Raw genomic sequence first — 19,831 nt, 5'->3', positions numbered from 1 at the left:
TTTGGTAATGAGCTTCACATCACACGGGAACAATTTTCCCATGAGTTTGCAAAAGGCTCCCCCGCCCTGCCAGGACCTGCTCGGACTTGCAGCCCAGGGCTCCTCTGTTGCAGAAAGGTGTCTGCAAACAGCTTCCCCCATCTCAGGGCTGCCAAGGAGGAGGACAATGCCACGGCCACTCTAAAACCCAGCAGGGAATCGGGGAGCCATGATTCTGTCTCAGTAAACAGAGACACACTCCCCCTCCCCTCAGTGAGTGCACTGCAGAGCAAGTCCCAGCTTTAGATAAACAACGAGTTCCTCTTCCAGGCTCCCTGAGTCGGTTTCAGCAGATGCCCAGGGGCTCCGCAGCTCTGCCAAGCTTCTGACAGCCCTACAGAATAATCCCAGCTTAAACTGACTCATAAAGAAAACCAGCAGGGCTCACATCTAACAAGCTGCTCTCTGTCCTGCAGCTGTTGCCAGCAGCTCCACTGAGCACGAAGTCCACCCTGCATCTTCCCACTGCAGCCCTGTCCATCCCTCACTGTCCCCAGGGTTTCTGAACCCAGGAAAATGAATTGAAATGAGGATGGTATCACCTCAGAAGGACATACATGGTAGATCATGACTCCATGGAAGGTCACTTCACCACTGCTGTGTGTGTGCTGCATCCCAAGCAAACCTGGGATGGAGAGAGCCTGTGTATGTGGCTGTTCTGGATTTTATCCTGGGCAGCAGAGGGCTTGTCCCACTGCCAGAGAGCCCCCAAGACTCATCACAGTCTACTGTGATGTGCCTCACCCTGGCTCTTCGTATCACCTGCAACCTGTCCTTCCAAGCCCCGGGAGCTCTGCAGAGAGCTCTGCAGGAGGCTCCGAACCTGCCCCTTCCCCACTCAGCACCAGGTTTGTTCTGTCTCCCCTGGAGAAGGCACAGAGAGAATCTGCTCTCCTTTTGTCCCCTTGCAGCAATTCACCTGTTTAGATGAACATTTGAAAGTCTGAAAATGACTCAAATAACAGTGATCTGGGCATCAGCAGAGCTGGACTAAAGGGTTTAGTCCCACCCAGATGGTGCCAGGGAGCCCCTTGGGAAGGGTTTCAGCCGTTACTTCTGCAGCTCTCTGGGACACATCCGAGAGGATTCCCTGCATTCCTGATGATCGGTTTGTTAATGGAAATATTTGGCTTAATTAATTAACATAATGACAATTCTGCAGAGTGTTGGAGGCAGGAATGATGCTGAGTGTGCTGGGGCTGGGATGGACTTAGGACAGAGCTGAGGGACTTGAGGTGAGCCGGCAGAGGATTCCAATTTCTCTGTCATAGCGTGTTTCTAGGTTAGGAAATATGGATTTCTTTTTCAATGACATGAACTACTACACCAGGCACAGGCTTTTCACAATTCCAAGGAAATGATTAGGAGCCAGTGTTGACTTTTCTCTCCCAGCCAAAGGGACCCTTGGGTGGCCTTTGAGAAAGTGTCACCCAAAGTGCCACTGCTTAGAGTTGGATGAGAAAAAACCACTTTGATCCAACAGGACACCATGGATGAACTTTCCCACGATAATCAAAGGGAGATGAGGAAGGCAGTTTTGTTCCTTAGTTCTTTTTATCCCTGTTTGCTGTATGTCTTGGAGATCTTCTTGCCGGGCTGCTGAGGGGATGCAGAGCACAAACTCAGCATCATAGGGCAAACAGCCCTAAAACGGTTTAATTTCCTTTCCTTTCTGTAGTACACATCTGAATGAGTTGTCTCTCATTTGGACATAACCCTGCAGGCTCCCACAAGCCAGCACTGACATCCCAAGGGTTTAACATTGCAGAAGAAGATTGAATTCAATCCTGGTGTGGCAAACTTGATGCAAATCTGGAGGACTTCTGATGAAGTGGTGAAGGCATTTTGAACTGACAGCAGGGCAGCTAAAGCCATCTTTTTGTTCTGCTAATTGTAGATGGTTTATTTTACCATCTTTTATCCTTTTTTACTTCCTGTCTTAGTCATCTCAGTTTTTATTGCATATTCCCCATTGTTCCCAGAGCATCCCATTATCTGAGCAGATACTACACGCCTTGTAACTCATAAGCAGATATTCATTGTCTCCACTTGTTTCTTGGCACAAGAAACAAGATTCAATAATCCCTTCTTACTCATTTTTCACTCCCTTTACTCCCTTTCTAAGGAACTAATAGATGGGAGGGAAAGAAAAGAGCGTAAGGAAATTAAAAATAAGTGCAGAGACTGCTGGAAGGTCAGAATGGGGCGTCAAGCTCCATGATGGTGGGAGATATGCAGTGAGCTCCTGTAATTACAGGGTGGGTTAGACCCTGTGTGTTGGGAATAAAGCACTTCCTCTATTGCCAGGGTCATGTTTCAGCTTTCGGTTCTACTTTAAAGCTCCTGGATCCCACATCCTGATCCCTCAGTGTCCCTGATATCCAGGTGGGGTTTGGCTCCTTTGTAAATGCTGCAGGTTGGATAACCTCGGATAAATTTTGGGCACGAAAGTGCTCGAGAGGCCCAGGAAAGCGGTAACAGGCAGCCAGGTGGGCCTGGCGGTGCCGAGCTCAGCTCGGCCCTAACGCGCTGTGTTTGGTGTTTGGCAGCTCTACAACGGGACGCTGAAGCGGGACGTGGAGAGCCGGCGCTACAGCTCCTACAGCCAGATGGAGGGCTGGGCCAGCCGGGCCCACGGCAAGGCCCTGTGCAGCCCCCGGGCCGGCAGCGACTACTGCTTCGTGCAGAACATCAAGAGCAGCCGCAGCGAGCCCGACCTCTACTGCGAGCCGCCCCGCGGCACCCTGCGCAAGGCCCACGGCGGCGGCCGGGCCGAGCACAAGGCCACCCTCAACCGCCAGAGCATCTACAGCAGCTGCAGCACCCAGCAGGGAACCAGCAGGACCAGTAAAAAAGTGCCAGCGCGGGCCCTGTCCTGCCCCTCGAGCAACAAGCCCGACGTGGTCTATGCCCAGCCCATGATGAGCTGCAAGCAGGACGGGGTCTATGGACAGGCCCAGTCCAGCTCCAAGTAAGTGCTCTGACCCTGAGGGAGTGTGGACAGTGCTGGGAGCTCTGTCCACCAGAGCCAGGCACCTGAGCTGCTGGAGAGCCCTTACCAGTGCGCTGCAGCAAAGTGGGTCACATGAGTCACTCCTAAGGGCTTTATTTCCTTTCCTGGGCTGTGGAGGGGAACTGATAGGACTGGCTCAGTGCAGGTATCTCTGCTGTAGCTCTGTGATATTGGGCAACACAATCCCTCAGTGTCTGTGGTGGCATTAACCCACAATGATTTGAGGATGGGGAGGTGAAGAGCAGAAGGCCTGGTGTGCAGTCAGGGTGTCTCTCCTGGCTGTCCTGCTGCTTCAATCTGGCAGAAAACTTATCCAAAAAAAACCTGTCTTGGAAGGAGTCAGTTCCTGAGGGTCTGACTCAGAGCAGAGCTGAGACCCTGCTAAGCAGTGCTGTTTCCCTCTCTCCACCTAGCCCCTGCTTCATTTGCCCAAAAGATCTGACTTGGGTTTCAGAAAAAAAAAAAAAGAGTCATAAATTGAAATAAATATCCTAATTGGAATAATCTGACTAACCAGGAAAGAGGAGCAGTGGAAGCTGTTCAATTCTTTTCTGTCCAGAGCATCCAGTCTCATTTTGGGTAGGAAATATATAAGGGTGGAGGATGGTCCATCATGTTTGAGCATCAGATCCCTTCTTGTAGATGTTGCCTACAAGCACGGGGCACGTAAAACACAGCAGTGAGCTCAGACCCTCCCAAGGATGTACCTGTGAGTGCAGCAGAGCTCCCACTGACAATCACCTGGTTTGGGTGGTGACTGAATGCTGCCCCAATGCCCTGTGCTACCTCCAGCTCTGGAGCACCAACCATGTTCTGCTGCAGCCTTGGGAGAGGCTTGGTCTGCACAAACCATAGTCTTGGAAGCCTTGGAAGACCATGGTTTGCATGTTTTGAACTGCAAAACATTGCAGTGAAAGCTGGAGAGGGAGGGGCTGCAGCTTCCACAAGAGTTCCTAGGGCTACTGCACTTCCCGTGCTGCATCACCGTCCCGCAGGACTTGCTCTGCACCAGCCCAGAAGCAATCACAATTTCCTGACAGAGGGGGAATTTTGTCACACAAACACTAAAAGCTCCTGAACTCATTCCTGGTGGTCCCTGGTCCCAAGGAGAAATTTCCCACTGCAGGATGTGTGTGAAACTGTTTATCAGGTCTCATGGACTTTGTCACAACTTCCACCGAAGGCCTGGAACTGTTGAGTTGCTGCCCCAAGGAATGATGGAAGTACTGAGAAAATCCCCTTCCCTTTCAGCAGCATCAGCCAGACCGTGCCCTTTTCCACATCTGAATGTCCCAGGTTACTCTGGCTAAGCCTCCCTCCTTTGGGATTGAGTAGGAGGGTGTATCCCAGAGCATGGATGCCAAGAAACGTCACTGCCCCATTAGAATGCTATCATGAACCCTTGGTTGCCCATGTGCCCAGTTACTCCATGTTTGACACATGCCAAATTAGCCCTGGCTAGCCCAGAGCACTGGTGGCCTTGGCTTGCTGCTGTCAGCAGCTCTTTAAATCCTCTGGAACAGGATCCAGAGATGTTACACAAACTGGAAATGATCTGTTCTAGGGAATTTCTCACTGAAGAGTAGAAAAGTGTAGTGGTGGGGGGGATGGCAGAATGCCTGGACTCAGGGCTGCAGCTGCCTTCTCCTAGGGAGGACACAGCTTTGGAGCAATTAGTCCTGGCAGGCTCTGGCCAAAGCCACGGTCAGGGGCTTGGTCATGGCTTTGGAGAGGTCACTTGGGGAATGATGGCATTTTCTGAGAGGAGAGCTGCTGTTTTGAGAGGGATCCTCTCCAGCTCTGGTTGCCCTTGGTTAGGGAGTGGCTCCATTTACACACTCCTGGCTTGGGGCATGGCTCATCTGGCAGAACTGGTTCTGCTCTGGAAACCTCGGGCTCCAAGTTGGGCTCCAAGCTGGGCTTCGAGTTGTGGGCTCAGCTGGGGCTGTGTCCCCTGGGTGAATCTGATATGGCTGTGACACAGCCCCTGCTCTGCCGAGCTGGTGCAGGGGGCACCTGGTACAGGAGTTGTACTCAGAGGGCAGGAGGTTGAGAGCAGCTGTCCTTAAAGCTTTGGAGACATACAAAGTTGTCCTCTTTGGAAAAATGACTCTTTTGGATGACTCTTAGCCCTCAGAAGTGTCTTGCAGGGCACTGTTGGCCTTGCTCGCAGTGTGCTCTTGATAGGGAGGGGCTTCTGAGGTGGGTTAGGAACATATCTGGGCTCTCCTTGCTATGTAGGGCTGTTGTGTCTGGAGGATTCTCCACCCAGAGATTTCAATCTTCCCTTGGCTCCCCCGATGTTGAGTAAGGAGAGTTTTGCTTGCAGGTACTCCATTATTAACCTCCACATGCAGGGACAGGGCTCAGCTGGGTCACTGCTGCTGCCAGTTCCCAGTTTGGGGCTCTATCCTTTCATTCTGGTCGTTCTCCAGGTGCAGTTTGTGCCTTTGCGACATGGAGAATTCTGTGTTCTGTTTTTGTGCTGCAGATCTACTGTTTTGGGATGTGGTGGATGTCTTGTCTGCAGGTTTGCCAGTAGCCTGCAAGAGCCAGGGGAGGGCTGGATGCTTTCTATGCATTCTGAGGGGATCCATGGGGTGATTTCCATTGCTGTGAGAGGGATTGCAGTGGACCTGTGCTCCACTGGGTCTGTCTGTGGTACAAAACTCTGTAATGCCCATGGACTGGCTCCACAGTGGTGCTTCTCAGTCATTCTGTGCTGTGGATCTGGTCTCCCTGGCTGGTGTGAGAGGAAAAATGGGTCACGGAGTGTTATCAGGTGGCAAGAGTGGTGTGCAGGTATCAAAATTCTGAGTGTGCAATGACTGTCAAACTGTCTGTGCTGAGCAGTCCCTCTGCATTTGGTGACAAAGATATTTAATTTCCATAACTGTTCTTGATTATCACTGCCATTTATTGAGCTGGCTTTGTCTGTATGAGACAGGGAAGAGCTGTCTCTGATAACTGATATCCCTCAGAGTCCTCCCTCTTACAGCAGCAACTCTGACCAAAGCCCCTTTCCTCCAGCTGCCTGATGAGCAGTGTAACACTGACCTGTTTGTCAGGAAAAGCCATTCTATGATTCCCTTATAAACTAAATCATGACACAGGGGTTTACTCACCCCATGCTGCTGGTCCTGGTGATGAAATCTGAGTTCTGCACTGTTTGCCAGATCAGGAGGTTGAACACTAAAACTTCTCATGCAGTTTATTCTCCTCCACCAGCCCTGTTATGATCCTGCCTCAGTGAGCAGAGAGGGACCTTGTCATGTCCATTCCATTTCTTCCATTAAAAATTTATTCATAGAAGGGGTTGTTAAACATTGGAAGGGGTGCCCAGGGAGGTGGTGGAGTCCCCATCTCTAGAAATGCTCAAGGAACACCTGGATGTGGCACTGAGTGCTCTGGGCTGGATGACAAGGTGAGGATTGGCCACAGGTGGACCTGATGGTCTCAGAGGTCTTTTCCAGCCTCAGTGATTCTGGAATTCCAGACATACTTCTCTTCACTCAGAGACTTGAGCCTTGGTAATCATTATTTCATATCTGGATCAACATTTCCAAGCTCAGCATCTCTGGCCTGGGTTCAGACAATTCAGGGTGTTCCAGTGGCTCCTGCCCAAAGATTGCTCTCAATGAGCAACACTCACATTTTGCCAAAATGCAGCTCTCTGGAGTCTGGTAGAGCTGGAGGAATTTTCTTGGTGTCCAGGACTCCCAGTTCTCCACAGAACCCTTCTCCTTCCTGATTTCTTGTGACATTCCCCAGAGCTGCAGTATTTCACCCTAGAAGCTGTAGCACCGGTGATTTCAGCAGCTAGTGGAGACCAGCCACATCTGCCCACTTTGAACCATTCCCTCTGCTGGGTGGCACTTGCAGCATGCTCCAGGTGACAGGGTAGCACCCTGAGCGGGCAGCTTTTGGCTAAATTGCATGTTGCAATGTTATTGATGTTATTGATACTATTTATGCCCACTCAGGATAAAAGTTTCTACATCCTGCTTGGTCATCAGGGAGCAATGGTAAGAAGCAGTAACAAACAACGGGTTGTTTAATTCTCCTGGGAAATTTGGAGTCTTTGTGCCCCTCCAGCTGAAACTTGAGGTGCAAGAAATCTGTATCCACCAAGGACTGACATTGTATTAGTTCTACTTAAGAGCTGTTGTACTTTGTGCTTCAGGGGCCTCATGGCACAGACAGGGCAAGGTGGTGGCCGTGGTGTTTGTGGCCCTGCAGTGGTCTGAGCTGGTCACACCACTTCAGGAGCTGCCTCTCTCTGAGCTGAGGTGCCCAGTGCCAACGGGGCTGAATTTGGAGACAGGTCCCTGAGTTACCCTCTAACAAAGCCAACAGCTCTTGCTGTTCTCAAGGAAACCCAGATGTCTGAGCTGGAGACATGGCTGAGTGCCCAGACTCATCCCACTCCCGGAGAAGGAGTTTTTCTCCTCTGAGAGCATGGAATGAGGAGCTGGGTGTCTGCAGACAGTCCCTGGCTGAGGGTTTGCTGATCTGGATCAGGAGCCTTTAATGGGCACCTGCAAACCCACACTTACCTTTGGCCCCATTGGGAGATGTGGATGCTCTTCCCTTTGGAGTTCTCTGAGTGTGGAGAAGAAGACAGAAACACCTCATCAGAGACCACGTGGAAGCGAGTGTCTCTCCAGGCACCTGGGAATCCGTAACATCTCGGAGTTGCTCTGTCAGAAGTCTTGGATGCCTCAGCTGGCAGCTGTGCAAGGGGCAGTACAGACTGGGGCCACCCTTTGGGATTTCTTAGTGCCACATTTGGCTCTGGTGACACCGACCTGGCCCCGGCTGAGCTGCTGCAGTCTCTGTGCTGTGCCTGAAGCTCAGGGACAGTGTGTCCCCAGCAGCCATTCCCTCCTGAGCTCAGCTTCTCTGGCAGTACTGCAAACAGAGAGAAGGACAGGAGTTGTTGAAATAGTCAGGAAAGGTGCCGAGGGTGTTTTCTGATCTATCTCTCATCTTTTGGAATAATTAAAGCTGATCAATATCAAAACATTAATTCTTCAGGGCTAAGCCATGCAGTGGAAGCAGAACCAAGTACAATGAAAGGCACCTTCATTTTGGTTTGTTTGTATTTGGGATAGAATGCTGGGATGTGCTGAACACTGTTTTAAGAGTCTACTCTGATTTTATTAATGAACAATGGAATTTGTTAATTCCTCCTCTCTTGGGACCCGTAGCCCTAAAAAGCAGGATGGAAACTTAGATGGGAATTAACACAAAACAATCTGCTCATGAAATGTGAGGAAAATTGCCTTTCTCTGATACTAATCCTCTTCAGTATTTGCCTTCCATTCCAGAATCTGATCTTTGTCTCCATTGAGTAATTTCTAGCTGAGGTCTCTTCCTAGTCTGCTTCTTTCTTGTGGAAGAACAACCTTTGGAGCTCTTCCTACCAGTCACATTGCCCAGGCTGGAGATGGCTCAGTCCAAGAGTTTGTCTTGAAGCATGTTGTTGTTCCCACAGTGTAGATCTGGTTGGGAATATCCCTGACTGCCTGAGGAACAATCTCTCCTTTGCTGGACTTTGCCAGGGTGATTTTATTCTCAGGTAGGAGAAATCTCTGCTGCTTCCTGGGCAGTGTGACCGAGCCTGACTGCTGTCCTGCTGTGAATTTCTGCTGAGGAGACAGCACGGAAAAGAGAACCTTTCCCATCTTCTCCCACAGAACTGCACCTGCATCCCCAGTTTTTCCCAGCTGAAGGAGGGTTTGTCCCTCTGCAGAGTGGATGTGAATAAAATTGCCTTCCTTGAGCAGCTGGACCAAGTGGACATCCTTCTGTCTCAGAAAAAGTGCATTTGATTCAATAATTATAAAGCAAAATAGATCACTATGCTTACATGGCCACTGACCTGGTATTTTTACCAATCTGCCTCTGTCCTGGTTCAGGGCAAATTTGGGAGAGAACCCCCAGAGGGGTTCCTCTAGAAGGCAGATTCAATTGGCCCCTCCCTGCAACCGGTTCGGGAAAAAATACTTCCTTGGAGAAAAGTGGAAAAAACTGTTTATTAAACAAGAAAACCTAAACAATATTAAACAATGAAACTTCCCATACCTCCAGTCCAGGTCCCAATTCCCAAAGGAGAAGCCCTCCCTGGTGCAGGGGAGTTTCAGCTCAGTCATCTCAGGAGCATGAAAAAAAAACTGAGAAAAAATCACATCCTGGATCCAACCCAAGGGTTTCTGGGGCTCCATAATTTCTAGTTTTCTTAGTCTTACCAGTTTTGTGTCTCTATGTTGCAAGTTTAATGGAAGTTCCTTGGTGCCAGGTTTTGATAGAAGTTAAAACTGATGAAAAGTCTTATGAGGAAGTTATGTTTTATTGCAGTGTAGAAATAAAAGTGGAATGAGGTTTACCCACCTTTAGACATGGAATGCTTAAGGTCCAACCCCAGACTGCTGTCTTTCATTCCTGCATACCAAGAGAGGCAGAGGTGTCTCCAGAGGGCAGGGCTTCCTTTCCTAGGAAAAATGTCCAAGACAGAAAGGCAAGGTGGTTTTTGGAACCACTGATTTCTTTCCACTGACTCCACAGGTGCTTGATTGAGTGAGGCAGGCTCAGTGTAACTTTATGCCAGTGAGGGCAGTGGAGACCAGAGTCCCTCATGCTGCCTTTTGTGTGAAATTTCCTGTAGAATTATGCATATTATTCCCTGCTCTGTGCTCTGTGGAGGGGAACCCTTGGATTCATAAGGATAAATGTTTTATCTCGCTGGAAGTGCTGCTGGTGGTGACCACGTGTCTTTTCCAGACCTTTATTCTTTATATTTCTTTGGCGCAGTCAAAGCAACTCTGTCCATCCCATGCCTGGAAGTGCTACTGTCTTGTGGTGAAATTTAACACTTGAAATGTAATGGGTTCATTTAAGTAACTTATTTTAAATCACTCTTCTGTTGGTCTGTGGCATTGTCTGAAGATAAGCAGCCCCTCTACAGAGTCACTCCTGGTATGACATGTAGCAAAAATGTGTATAAATAAATGTGGTTCAGCCAGGGACTGATTTCCTGAGCTCCAGGTAAAACTCCCCATCAGTCCCAGGGAGCATCATCAGCCACGACTTCACTGGCCTGGGAAAGCCCTCACACTTTTGGATTGCATCCACTGCTAATAAAGCCTTTCTCGTTTGTATCCCATCACTGCTGACAGTAAAACCTAACAGGAGTTTGGGGTTGACTCTCCTCAGTCCTGGACTTTGCAATTAATGCAGCCACCACTGCCATGAGCTGAGATCCCCATGCAGCCTCTGCAGGATTCAGCTGCAAGGGTGCTGAGAGGAGACAGGAGCCTTCAATTACATTAATTTCTATAACTGGAAGCACAGACAAGCTTTGCAGTTCAGACCCCCCCTGAAAGTTTGGACCCTTTTCTAATTTAATGTGGTTATCAGAGTTGTACTGAATAAGAACAAGCCAAAAAGAGCAGGACCTGCACATTTCTTAACAAGTGGTAGAACCTTCAGATGTTTGTATTTCTCCTGAGGTTCCAGTCCTGCCCCAAGCCAGAGGAATTAATATCCTTCCTCTTGAGTTGCAGGCACATTCTTTACCTCTAACAGGGACGATGACAGTGGTCAGCTTTTATAAGAGCTTGGAGACAGCCAGTGTGAACATCCCCTGGGAGTAGGATGTCTCAGAGCTATTATTAGCATTTCATAAACTGCCTATTTGTCCATCCTATCACTCCAGACAGGCCTTTTCCTGAGGGATCTGCTTGAGCTTCCCAAGACCATCAACTGCTCTCACATTTCTGCTTCTACCACCTCTCACATTAAAGAATCCCATGCTGTGGGAAAACCACCTGCCTGTGTTACCTTGTCCTCATGACCTGGTGGATGGTTTCACTCCTGTCCACTCACTCCTTTATTTGGGGAACAGCAAACTGGGTCTCTGTTCATTAAACTTCCACTTTGGGCATGATCAGACAATCCACCACCTCAACCCAGCTTTCATTTTCTGTCTCCTTTGCTTGTGGATAGACTGGATCTAGAATTTATTACCCTTAGTGCTCTTCACTGTGTCTTTTCCATCTTTTACCATCTCTTTTTTTGAGACAGAGAAATCCTCTAGAAGTGCACTGTGTGGTCTGTGTCGAATTGTGATAATATTTTATCATTGATTCCTTCCCAATAACTCCCAGTGCTGACATAGCTGTCTTGGCTGAGCACTCACCCAGTTCTGGATTTCTCTTTGACACAGGATCTGTGGTGACGAGATTGATGCTGGCACCATGACCATCCAGAAGGCCATCCAGCTCCTGTGCTCCTCTGATGACAAGTACCAGGCCATGGGGGCTTACTACCTGCAGCACACCTGCTTCCAGGATGAGTCTGCCAAGCAAGAGGTGAGCAGACTCCTCCAGTGCCACACTGGAGCTGATGGCACAAGAGAGGGATGGGACTGGTTTTCCTGAGTGCCAAGGATCCATAGGTTCCCTTGGTTTTCATGAGGGTGCTTTATACCTCTTTAGTCAGGCTCAGGTATCAATTAAATAGATTTTTCAGCCATTAATTGCCACTTTCTCACAACAGCAGTTGGTCAGGATTTAATGCCTGGAATAGTTTCTGGGTAGCAGAGGAGTCTGATCCTGTTGCCACCACGAGCTGCTGTGGCACAGGGTGATGGGGTTTGACAGTGTGGAAGCTGCCATCCAGTGTCCTCTCCTGGGGGCAACTGCACCCACTTCCACATCAATCTTGCACCCACTTCTGCATCAGTCTTTCACTATCTTAGTACTGCAGTGTCAGAGCTGGATAAAGCTGCTTTAAATCCCACTGTGACCTCTGCTGGGCATTGGTCAGTGACCCTGCAGCCCTTTGCCAGCCTTTTTCACAGCCCTTTTCCAGACTATTTCAGCCACCTGAGCCAGTGGGCTAATTAGTGATCATGTACAAAGATAATTTCGCACATCCATAGTGGTGGCTGCCCCATCCTGGAAGTGCCCAAGGCCAGGTTGGGCAGCGCTTGGAACACCCTGGGATAGTGGAAGGTGTCCCTGGACATGGCAGGGTGTGGGACAAGATGAGTTTTAAGGTCCTTTCCCACCCAAACCCCTTTGTGATTCTGTGATGCCTGACCACAGAGAAGCTCTTCTTATAGCAGAGGTTATTTTTCTGATGCTCTTACTCATCATTTCCTTTGCCAATATGCAGCAAAGGAGGCAGACTGAAGGATGAATCTGCTGTGGCAAGGATGTCACCAAAGTTTATCCCCACCCTGGATTTACTGAGATGCCAACCCTTTAGAAGTGGCTTTCCCTGTCCTGGCACAGCAGCGGAGCTGGAAGCGCTGGCCCGGTGTGGGGCTGTGCCCCTGTGCCCTGGCTGTGCCTGGATGAGTGCAGGTGCCCAGCCCCCGTTCTGGTGGCCGATTGTGGGGTGGCCTCACCCTTTGTTACCGTTGCAAACCCTCTCTGAGCACTGGGCCGTCCCATCCTTCCCAGGAAGATGTGCCAGAGCAGGTTGGTGACTCATGCCAGCACACGCTTGTTTTCCTTCCCTCCCAAAAGGTGCTCATTCATTGTCCATTGTCAGCAACCCTCAGCCGAGGGGGTGTTTGTGGCAGGAGGGCTCCGGGCGGGATCACGGCAGAGCACATCCCAGAGCGGGAACGCTCAGCATTTGGAGAGCTCAGCTGCAGGGATTCGCCTTCAAAGCTCCGTGTGCTGTGTGTGGCGTCCTGCAGGTCTGGGCTCCCTCCGCTGCCTGTGGCTGACCTCGAGGGTGGTGACACTGGCCATGACCATCCCTCTCAGCTCAGCCTGTGATCTCAGGATGCAGATAAATGACCACAGCATGTCATTAGATGGCTATAAATGGCCTCTGCACATAGACAAGGCAGCATTTCCACTCGGTGCAGACTGTGGAGGTGGGTGAAAGTTTGCAGGAGCACATTTCCATCGGTGAAGGACTCTGTCCATGGCCATTACTCACAGACAGCCACTCCTGTAGTTGAAGCTTTTGGCTCCAACCTCCAGTCCAGGAGCTCTGTGCTCATGACCCACAGCCTGAACCAGACTTATCATCTCTGGCCCTCGTTCTCTGGCAGCTCTGCTTCTCCAGCTCCCCCAGGATGGGCTGTCCAAACCCTGGCACTGCTGGGGCAGTTCTGGGGGTCCCTGTCCCAGCAGTGTCCCGTGCTCTGTGCTGATGGCCCATGTCTGTCCCGGTGCCATGCTTTTGGCAGCTGTCGGTCCCGTGTCTCTCCTGGTGCTCCATGCTCATGTCCCGTGTCTGTCCCATGTCTCTCCTGGTGCTCCATGCTCATGTCCCGTGTCTGTCCCATGTCTCTCCTGGTGCTCCATGCTCATGTCCCGTGTCTGTCCCATGTCTCTCCTGGTGCTCCATGCTCATGTCCCGTGTCTGTCCTGTGTCTCTCCTGGTGCTCCATGCTCATGTCCCGTGTCTGTCCCGTGTCTCTTCCCATGCTCCATGCTCATGTCCCATGTCTGTCCCGTGTCTCTCCTGGTGCTCCATGCTCATGTCCTGTGTCTGTCCCATGTCTCTCCTGGTGCTCCATGCTCATGTCCCGTGTCTGTCCCGTGTCTCTCCCCATGCTCCATGCTCATGTCCCGTGTCTGTCCCGTGTCTCTCCTGCTGCTCCATGCTCATGTCCCGTGTCTGTCCCATGTCTCTCCCCATGCTCCATGCTCATGTCCCGTGTCTGTCCCATGTCTCTCCTGGTGCTCCATGCTCATGTCCCGTGTCTGTCCCGTGTCTCTCCTGGTGCTCCATGCTCATGTCCCGTGTCTGTCCCGTGTCTCTCCCCATGCTCCATGCTCATGTCCCGTGTCTGTCCCGTGTCTCTCCCCATGCTCCATGCTCATGTCCCGTGTCTGTCCCATGTCTCTCCTGGTGCTCCATGCTCATGTCCTGTGTCTGTCCCATGTCTCTCCTGGTGCTCCATGCTCATGTCCCGTGTCTGTCCCGTGTCTCTTCCCATGCTCCATGCTCATGTCCCGTGTCTGTCCCGTGTCTCTCCCCATGCTCCATGCTCATGTCCCGTGTCTGTCCCATGTCTCTCCTGGTGCTCCATGCTCATGTCCCGTGTCTGTCCCGTGTCTCTCCCCATGCTCCATGCTCATGTCCCGTGTCTGTCCCATGTCTCTCCTGCTGCTCCATGCTCATGTCCCGTGTCTGTCCCGTGTCTCTTCCCATGCTCCATGCTCATGTCCCGTGTCTGTCCTGTGTCTCTCCTGGTGCTCCATGCTCATGTCCTGTGTCTGTCCCATGTCTCTCCTGGTGCTCCATGCTCATGTCCCGTGTCTGTCCCGTGTCTCTTCCCATGCTCCATGCTCATGTCCCGTGTCTGTCCCGTGTCTCTCCTGGTGCTCCGTGCTCATGTCCCGTGTTCTGTCCCGTGTCTCTCCTGTCCAGGTCTATCGGCTGGGGGGCATTGCCAAGCTCGTGGAGCTGCTCCGCAGCCAGAACCAGAATGTGCAGCGGGCGGCAGCCGGAGCCCTCCGGAACCTGGTGTTCAAGAACCCCACCAACAAAATCGAAACCCGGCGGCAGAACGGGATCAGGGAGTGTGTGAGCCTCCTCCGCAGGACAGGGAACACTGAAATTCAGAAACAGCTCACAGGTACCCAGAGTCTGCTCAGCTCTGAGGTTCCCCTTGCCTGAGGTCTGTAGCCCTGGTGCTACCTTAGCACAGACAGGAGGTTTTCTCTTGGACCAAAGGGTGACCTAAATCAGAAAGCCGAGGAGGCCCTGGTCTTTCCATGTTCCATAAGGATTCCTCACTTCCTAAGTGCCCGTTGGGGAAGCACCTGCCCCAGGTCCCCTCCCAGTTATGGTCACCCTGCCATTCCCACGCCTCCCTGCACCCTGGCCCCTGTGCTGTTCCCAGGGATGGCCAAGGGAGCTGCCAACCCCGATACAGTTGGCTGGGTTCTCTCCTTGATGCCTCACCTTTGCCTGAGGAGTTGATGGGAGATTTTTGGTGCAGGTCACCCTCAGATGTGTCCCAAGTTTTGTGTGCAAGCCTTTCCGAGATTCCTGGAGAGATGCTGCCCCCTGCAACCTAATAGCAATAAACAGCAATTCTAGGAGGAGGAAGGGTGCTTAAATGCCCATTTCCATGTGGACCCATCCTGCCTGTCTCCCATAGGGGTGGACAGGGACTGAGGTTTCAGGCAGCCTCTGCACCCTCAGCTCAGAGTGGTGAAGGGAAGAAGGATTTTGGTGCTGGAATCACCCTGACCTAAACAAGGTTCCTAATGCACATGACCTTGTGCTTGAGCTTGTGTCCCACTCCTTCCTAGGACTGCTCTGGAACCTCTCCTCCACTGATGAACTAAAAGAAGAGTTGATACAGGAGGCTCTGCCTGTGCTGACAGACTGTGTTATCATCCCTTTCTCGGGCTGGTCTGATGGCAGCTGCAACAGGACACGAGAAATTATTGACCCAGAAGTGTTCTTCAATGCCACAGGGTGTTTGAGGTGAGTCACCAGGCAGGGACTGACTGTAGCCTGTGTCTGTGGGCAAAAGCTGAAGCCATCTAAATCCCCTTACAATGAGCTGAATTCATGCTCATTACAACTATGTTAATGAAAAATTCTTCTTGAGAAAGTTTTCTTGACTAAGAGAAGGTGCAGAAAAAAAATTACATGTGAAATACTTTTCTAGTAGCTTTTTATTTTAATAGTTTTGTTCTTGCAAAGTCTCTTTTCAAAAGAAATGGAAGCTGTTTTGTGCACTAATGAAACCCATCAGTGTTTAACTCAGAACAGGAAACTGGACAGATTTTGCCTTTAGAGTTTTGAGGCTTCCAGAGAAAACAAACTGATTTAGGGTTTAGGTGACAAATTCTCTATGTGGGGAAAACAAGCATTTTCATACTTCTTTTGATAACTGTTTTAGTACAGAACAGTCCCATTGTCCTGGACTTTTCCTGGCTCATTTCATCTGGAGACTCAGCTACAAAACAGGAGGTGCAGACTGAGCCCAGATTAGTTTATTTTGTGCACGGGAAACCAGAGTCCTTTTGTAGAGGATCTTCGCCCTGACTTGCTGTTTCTCCTCCCTTCCTCCTCCACTTGGGTATGAGCTCCTTGTCTCAATGGGAACAAGTGGGGCAAAAAACCTGCCCTGTATAATGAGGTGCTTTCATCAAGGGAAGCTCTCCCCGAGGGAGGCAGCGCCGGCCGCGCCCTTCCCAGACATGCAGCTCGCAGGAGCAGGAGCTGCTTATGAAACGAGAGGCTGATCATGGCAGGGCCTCTGGAGACCTGATACCATCAGCTTTTGTGGCTGGGAACCATGTCTGGGAGATAGAGAGTGCTGCTCCCTCCTTGCCTGTCCTGGAAGGCAGCTCCCCGAGCAGCTGCGGCTCGGGATGTGTGGGGTACGGTGGGTATGAGCTGCTCTAAGGCCATCCCAACCTACCTAAATATCCCATTAAAATTAGGGAAAGACAATGGCAACCACCTGTAAAAACTCTGTGGAGTTTAACTGGAGGTAGGCTCTGCCTCCTGAGACTGATCCCAGCCTGTGGCAGCAGTGCCCAACATCTCAAGGAAGACTGGCAGCTGCAGGTCAGCAGGGAGAGCTCCAGAGGCCTGAGGGAGCAGAACTGGGGAGCAGGGAGAGTGAGGGAAGTTGAGAGTTGGATCCAGAGCCCCTGCTCCAAGGGCTGTGCCAGGACTACTCTGAGTCACTGCCCTGCCACATCAGAACACAGGGATGAGAACAGCCCTGGGTTTGCCCTGGGCCTGAGCCATTGCTGCTCAAGCATTTCTGGATTGCAGATGAATCCATGTTAATGAGGAGGCTGCAAATCACAGTGAACATCAGATCCAGTTCTGGAACGCCTGCAGTGAATATCTCACAACCACTGCCAACCTCTCTTTGTTTTTCATTTGCAAGCTATAAAGCAATAAAATAGGGAAGAAAAAAAAATCAGAGCAAAACAACAAAATCCATATCCTGTTACTGGAAAAACTCCCCTGTCCCAACAGCTGCCAGTGTCCAGGAACCCATTTCGACCTCACAGATGGGTCAGTCCCTCTGGCAAGAGCCATTGCTGCTCTCCAACATCTCCAGCCCCTTTCCCACACAGACATTGCTGCTGGCCCTGGGTAGGTCTGTGCTTACAACCCTGTGCACCTTCCTGATGATCACAACGACCCCAGATGGTCTTTAGCCAGTCTTCCCTTTGGAAACTCCTCTCAGGACACAGTGTTTGTGTAGAGGCACATGCAGAGCCTCTGAGGCAACCTCCTGCTAGTGACTGTCCCTAGGAGGGTGTCTTCTGTGCAGAGCTCCTTGCAGGACATGTTCCAGGTGAAATCAGTCCTAAAGAGCAACAAGAGAGCTGTGCACTGCTGCAGTCCCACCAAAGGCCTTCAGAACAGGAGCAGTTCTTCAGCCTTGCTGAGGCTGCCAAAAAATCCCCAAATTCAGTGAGAACCATAGCCAGAACAGGGGCCAACTCACCCTCTCTCCTCCTTGTTCCCTGTGGTGTTCCTCGATGGCTTCCTCAGGAACCTGAGCTCTGCAGACATGGGGCGCCAGACCATGAGGAATTACCCTGGCCTGATCGACTCTGTCATGACTTACACCCAGAACTGCGTGGCCTCCAGCCGCCCCGATGACAAGGTACCAGCTGCTGCCCTGGGCTGTCCAGCCCCACAGTTAACAATTGCAGCCTTGGGAATGCCTCAAAATCCCTTTCTAACAAACACAAGAGGTGGCTGGACTCTCTGACTGCTCTTGTCCTTCCAAGTCCCAGTGGGATCTGTTGGAGGGTTGTAAGTCCTTGTGCCTCTGGGCCTGAAGTAGAGCTGAGCTTTAAAATTTTATTTTAACAAGCACAGAGGAACAGTAAAATACTTTGGCTCCTGAGTCCCCAGAATACTTCCCTTCCCTTCCCTTCCCTTCCCTTCCCTTCCCTTCCCTTCCCTTCCCTTCCCTTCCCTTCCCTTCCCTTCCCTTCCCCTTCCCCTTCCCCTTCCCCTTCCCCTTCCCAGCATGCTAATCTCCATCTCTTGCTCTTTACCCCCCACATCTTGCCATCCAGCAGGACTCAAGTGTATAATCCCCAGCTTGGCACCATGTTCAGCAGGAAGCCAGGAGCTGGCATCTCTCTGCCAGTCCCCTGACTGTGACTGATGGCTTTGTGTGAGCAGCACTTGCCTTGGACAAAAAAGTGTTTGTAGACACCTTTCGGATGTAACCCTCAAAGTTACCAAAGTTATTTTGAATTCTCTCTGGATTGAGCAAACCCTCTTTTGGGAATGGCTTTTGCAGGAAGCCCCTGTCCAGCAGCACACACAAAACACAGCTCTTTGGAAATGTAACCACAGGTTCTGGTGTTGGTTGTGGGTATCCAGCCAAAATTCTCCCTTGCTCTTCCCATTGGGCACTCCAGCATCCAGAGAAAGGAGGCTTAAAGCCTGTTCTTGGTAAAAAGTGGCACCTGATCTGTAGCTGTGACTCAGAGAGAGTCATTGGAAGTTACTCCTGGCGAGAAGGGCATTTCAAGATTTGGAATTTCATGGTTGGATCCAACCACTCTCACACTCTATTTTCCTGTTTGGCAACCTGTCTGTGGCAAGTAAGACCTCCCAAGGTTTTCTGGGCCAGCAGCTCACTGAGATCCTTCCTTCACATCTATTCCAGCTCTTCACATCTATTCCAGGATTCCAGCTCCTTCCCTCCCATCCCTTGCTCCCTGAACCAGGCTAAAGAGCATCTGTGGTGCTAAAAAGCAGATTATGGCCCAGTCCATGTCCTCTCTGGTGCTGCTCCATAGTTTTCTGCCTAATGTGATGTTTGCATTTGTCTTCTGGGGGTGATACAGTCTGTGGAGAACTGCATCTGCATCCTGCACAACCTCTCCTACCGCCTGGATGCTGAAGTTCCCAACAAATACACCCAGCTCAACCACATGGCCCGGAGCGTTTACATGGACAAAACTCTCACAGGCTGCTTCAACAGCAGGAGTGGGAAAATGGAGGTATGATGTGCCACAGAGGGATTGGGAATGTGATGTTCAGCCCCAGGCAGGGGCTGCAAAGGAAGAGCAGGATCTGAACTCCGTTTCTCATGTCTTTGCAGAATGATGAGTATGGGGTTCCCCTTCCCGAGGAGGATTTCAAACCCAAAGGCCCCAGCTGGCTCTACCATTCAGATGCCATCCGCACCTACCTGTCCCTGATGGATCAGAGCAAGAAGGATGCCACCCTGGAAGCTTGTGCTGGAGCTCTGCAGAACCTCACTGCGAGCCGAGGGCTGGTAAGAGCTTCCCTCTCCTCCACATGTGTACACTCAAATGTGTCAGCACTTCCATGGAATCAGTCAGTAAGGTTGGGAAGACCTCTAAGGTCACTGATCATCATCACTTCTCAGCCATGAAAAAGGAAAATGTCCTCCTTAAACCTCAGAGCACCACAGCTAGTCTTTCCATAGTGTTTGATCCAGTGGGATACTAACTCCAAACTCAGGGTCTCATGGTGAGCTACAACCAGCATCCCAAGGATCTATCCCAGACCCATACACTGGGTTTCCAAGTTTCCCCAATCTGTTGGTCGCACTGCCAGCAGCTGCTGGTATTGGCACCCTTACCCAGGGCAGCAGTGAGGGTGAGCCCAGATGTGCACCCGTAGCCAGATGTGATGAGAGATGGGAGGAGGGCTCTGAGCCACCGCCCGTGCGTGCGCTCCAAGGGGAGGTGGCTCTAATGACAGGGTGGGTTGTGCTGTGGATTGTGGCTTGTCCACACCTCAGAGCTACCTGTAAAATAGCTG

The 19,831-nt window shown here is 50.9% G+C and overlaps 1 protein-coding gene across 1 annotated transcript in view; it reads left to right on the top strand.

Moving 5' to 3' along the window:
- Positions 1–19,831, top strand: part of PKP1 (plakophilin 1) — a 46,915-nt gene that overhangs the window by 16,377 nt on the left and 10,707 nt on the right. The window contains exons 3-9 of the mRNA XM_068173614.1: positions 2,589–3,010; positions 11,280–11,424; positions 14,456–14,663; positions 15,346–15,523; positions 17,567–17,681; positions 18,886–19,041; positions 19,143–19,319. Coding sequence (XP_068029715.1) covers positions 2,589–3,010; positions 11,280–11,424; positions 14,456–14,663; positions 15,346–15,523; positions 17,567–17,681; positions 18,886–19,041; positions 19,143–19,319 — 1,401 coding nt within the window. The remainder of the gene's footprint in view (positions 1–2,588; positions 3,011–11,279; positions 11,425–14,455; positions 14,664–15,345; positions 15,524–17,566; positions 17,682–18,885; positions 19,042–19,142; positions 19,320–19,831) is intronic.

Source organism: Anomalospiza imberbis, chromosome 26, assembly GCF_031753505.1.
Source record: "Anomalospiza imberbis isolate Cuckoo-Finch-1a 21T00152 chromosome 26, ASM3175350v1, whole genome shotgun sequence".
Taxonomy (NCBI): Eukaryota; Metazoa; Chordata; class Aves; order Passeriformes; family Viduidae; genus Anomalospiza; species Anomalospiza imberbis.
Note: the sequence above shows the minus strand (reverse complement) of the source record. Positions and strands in the feature narration are given on the sequence as shown.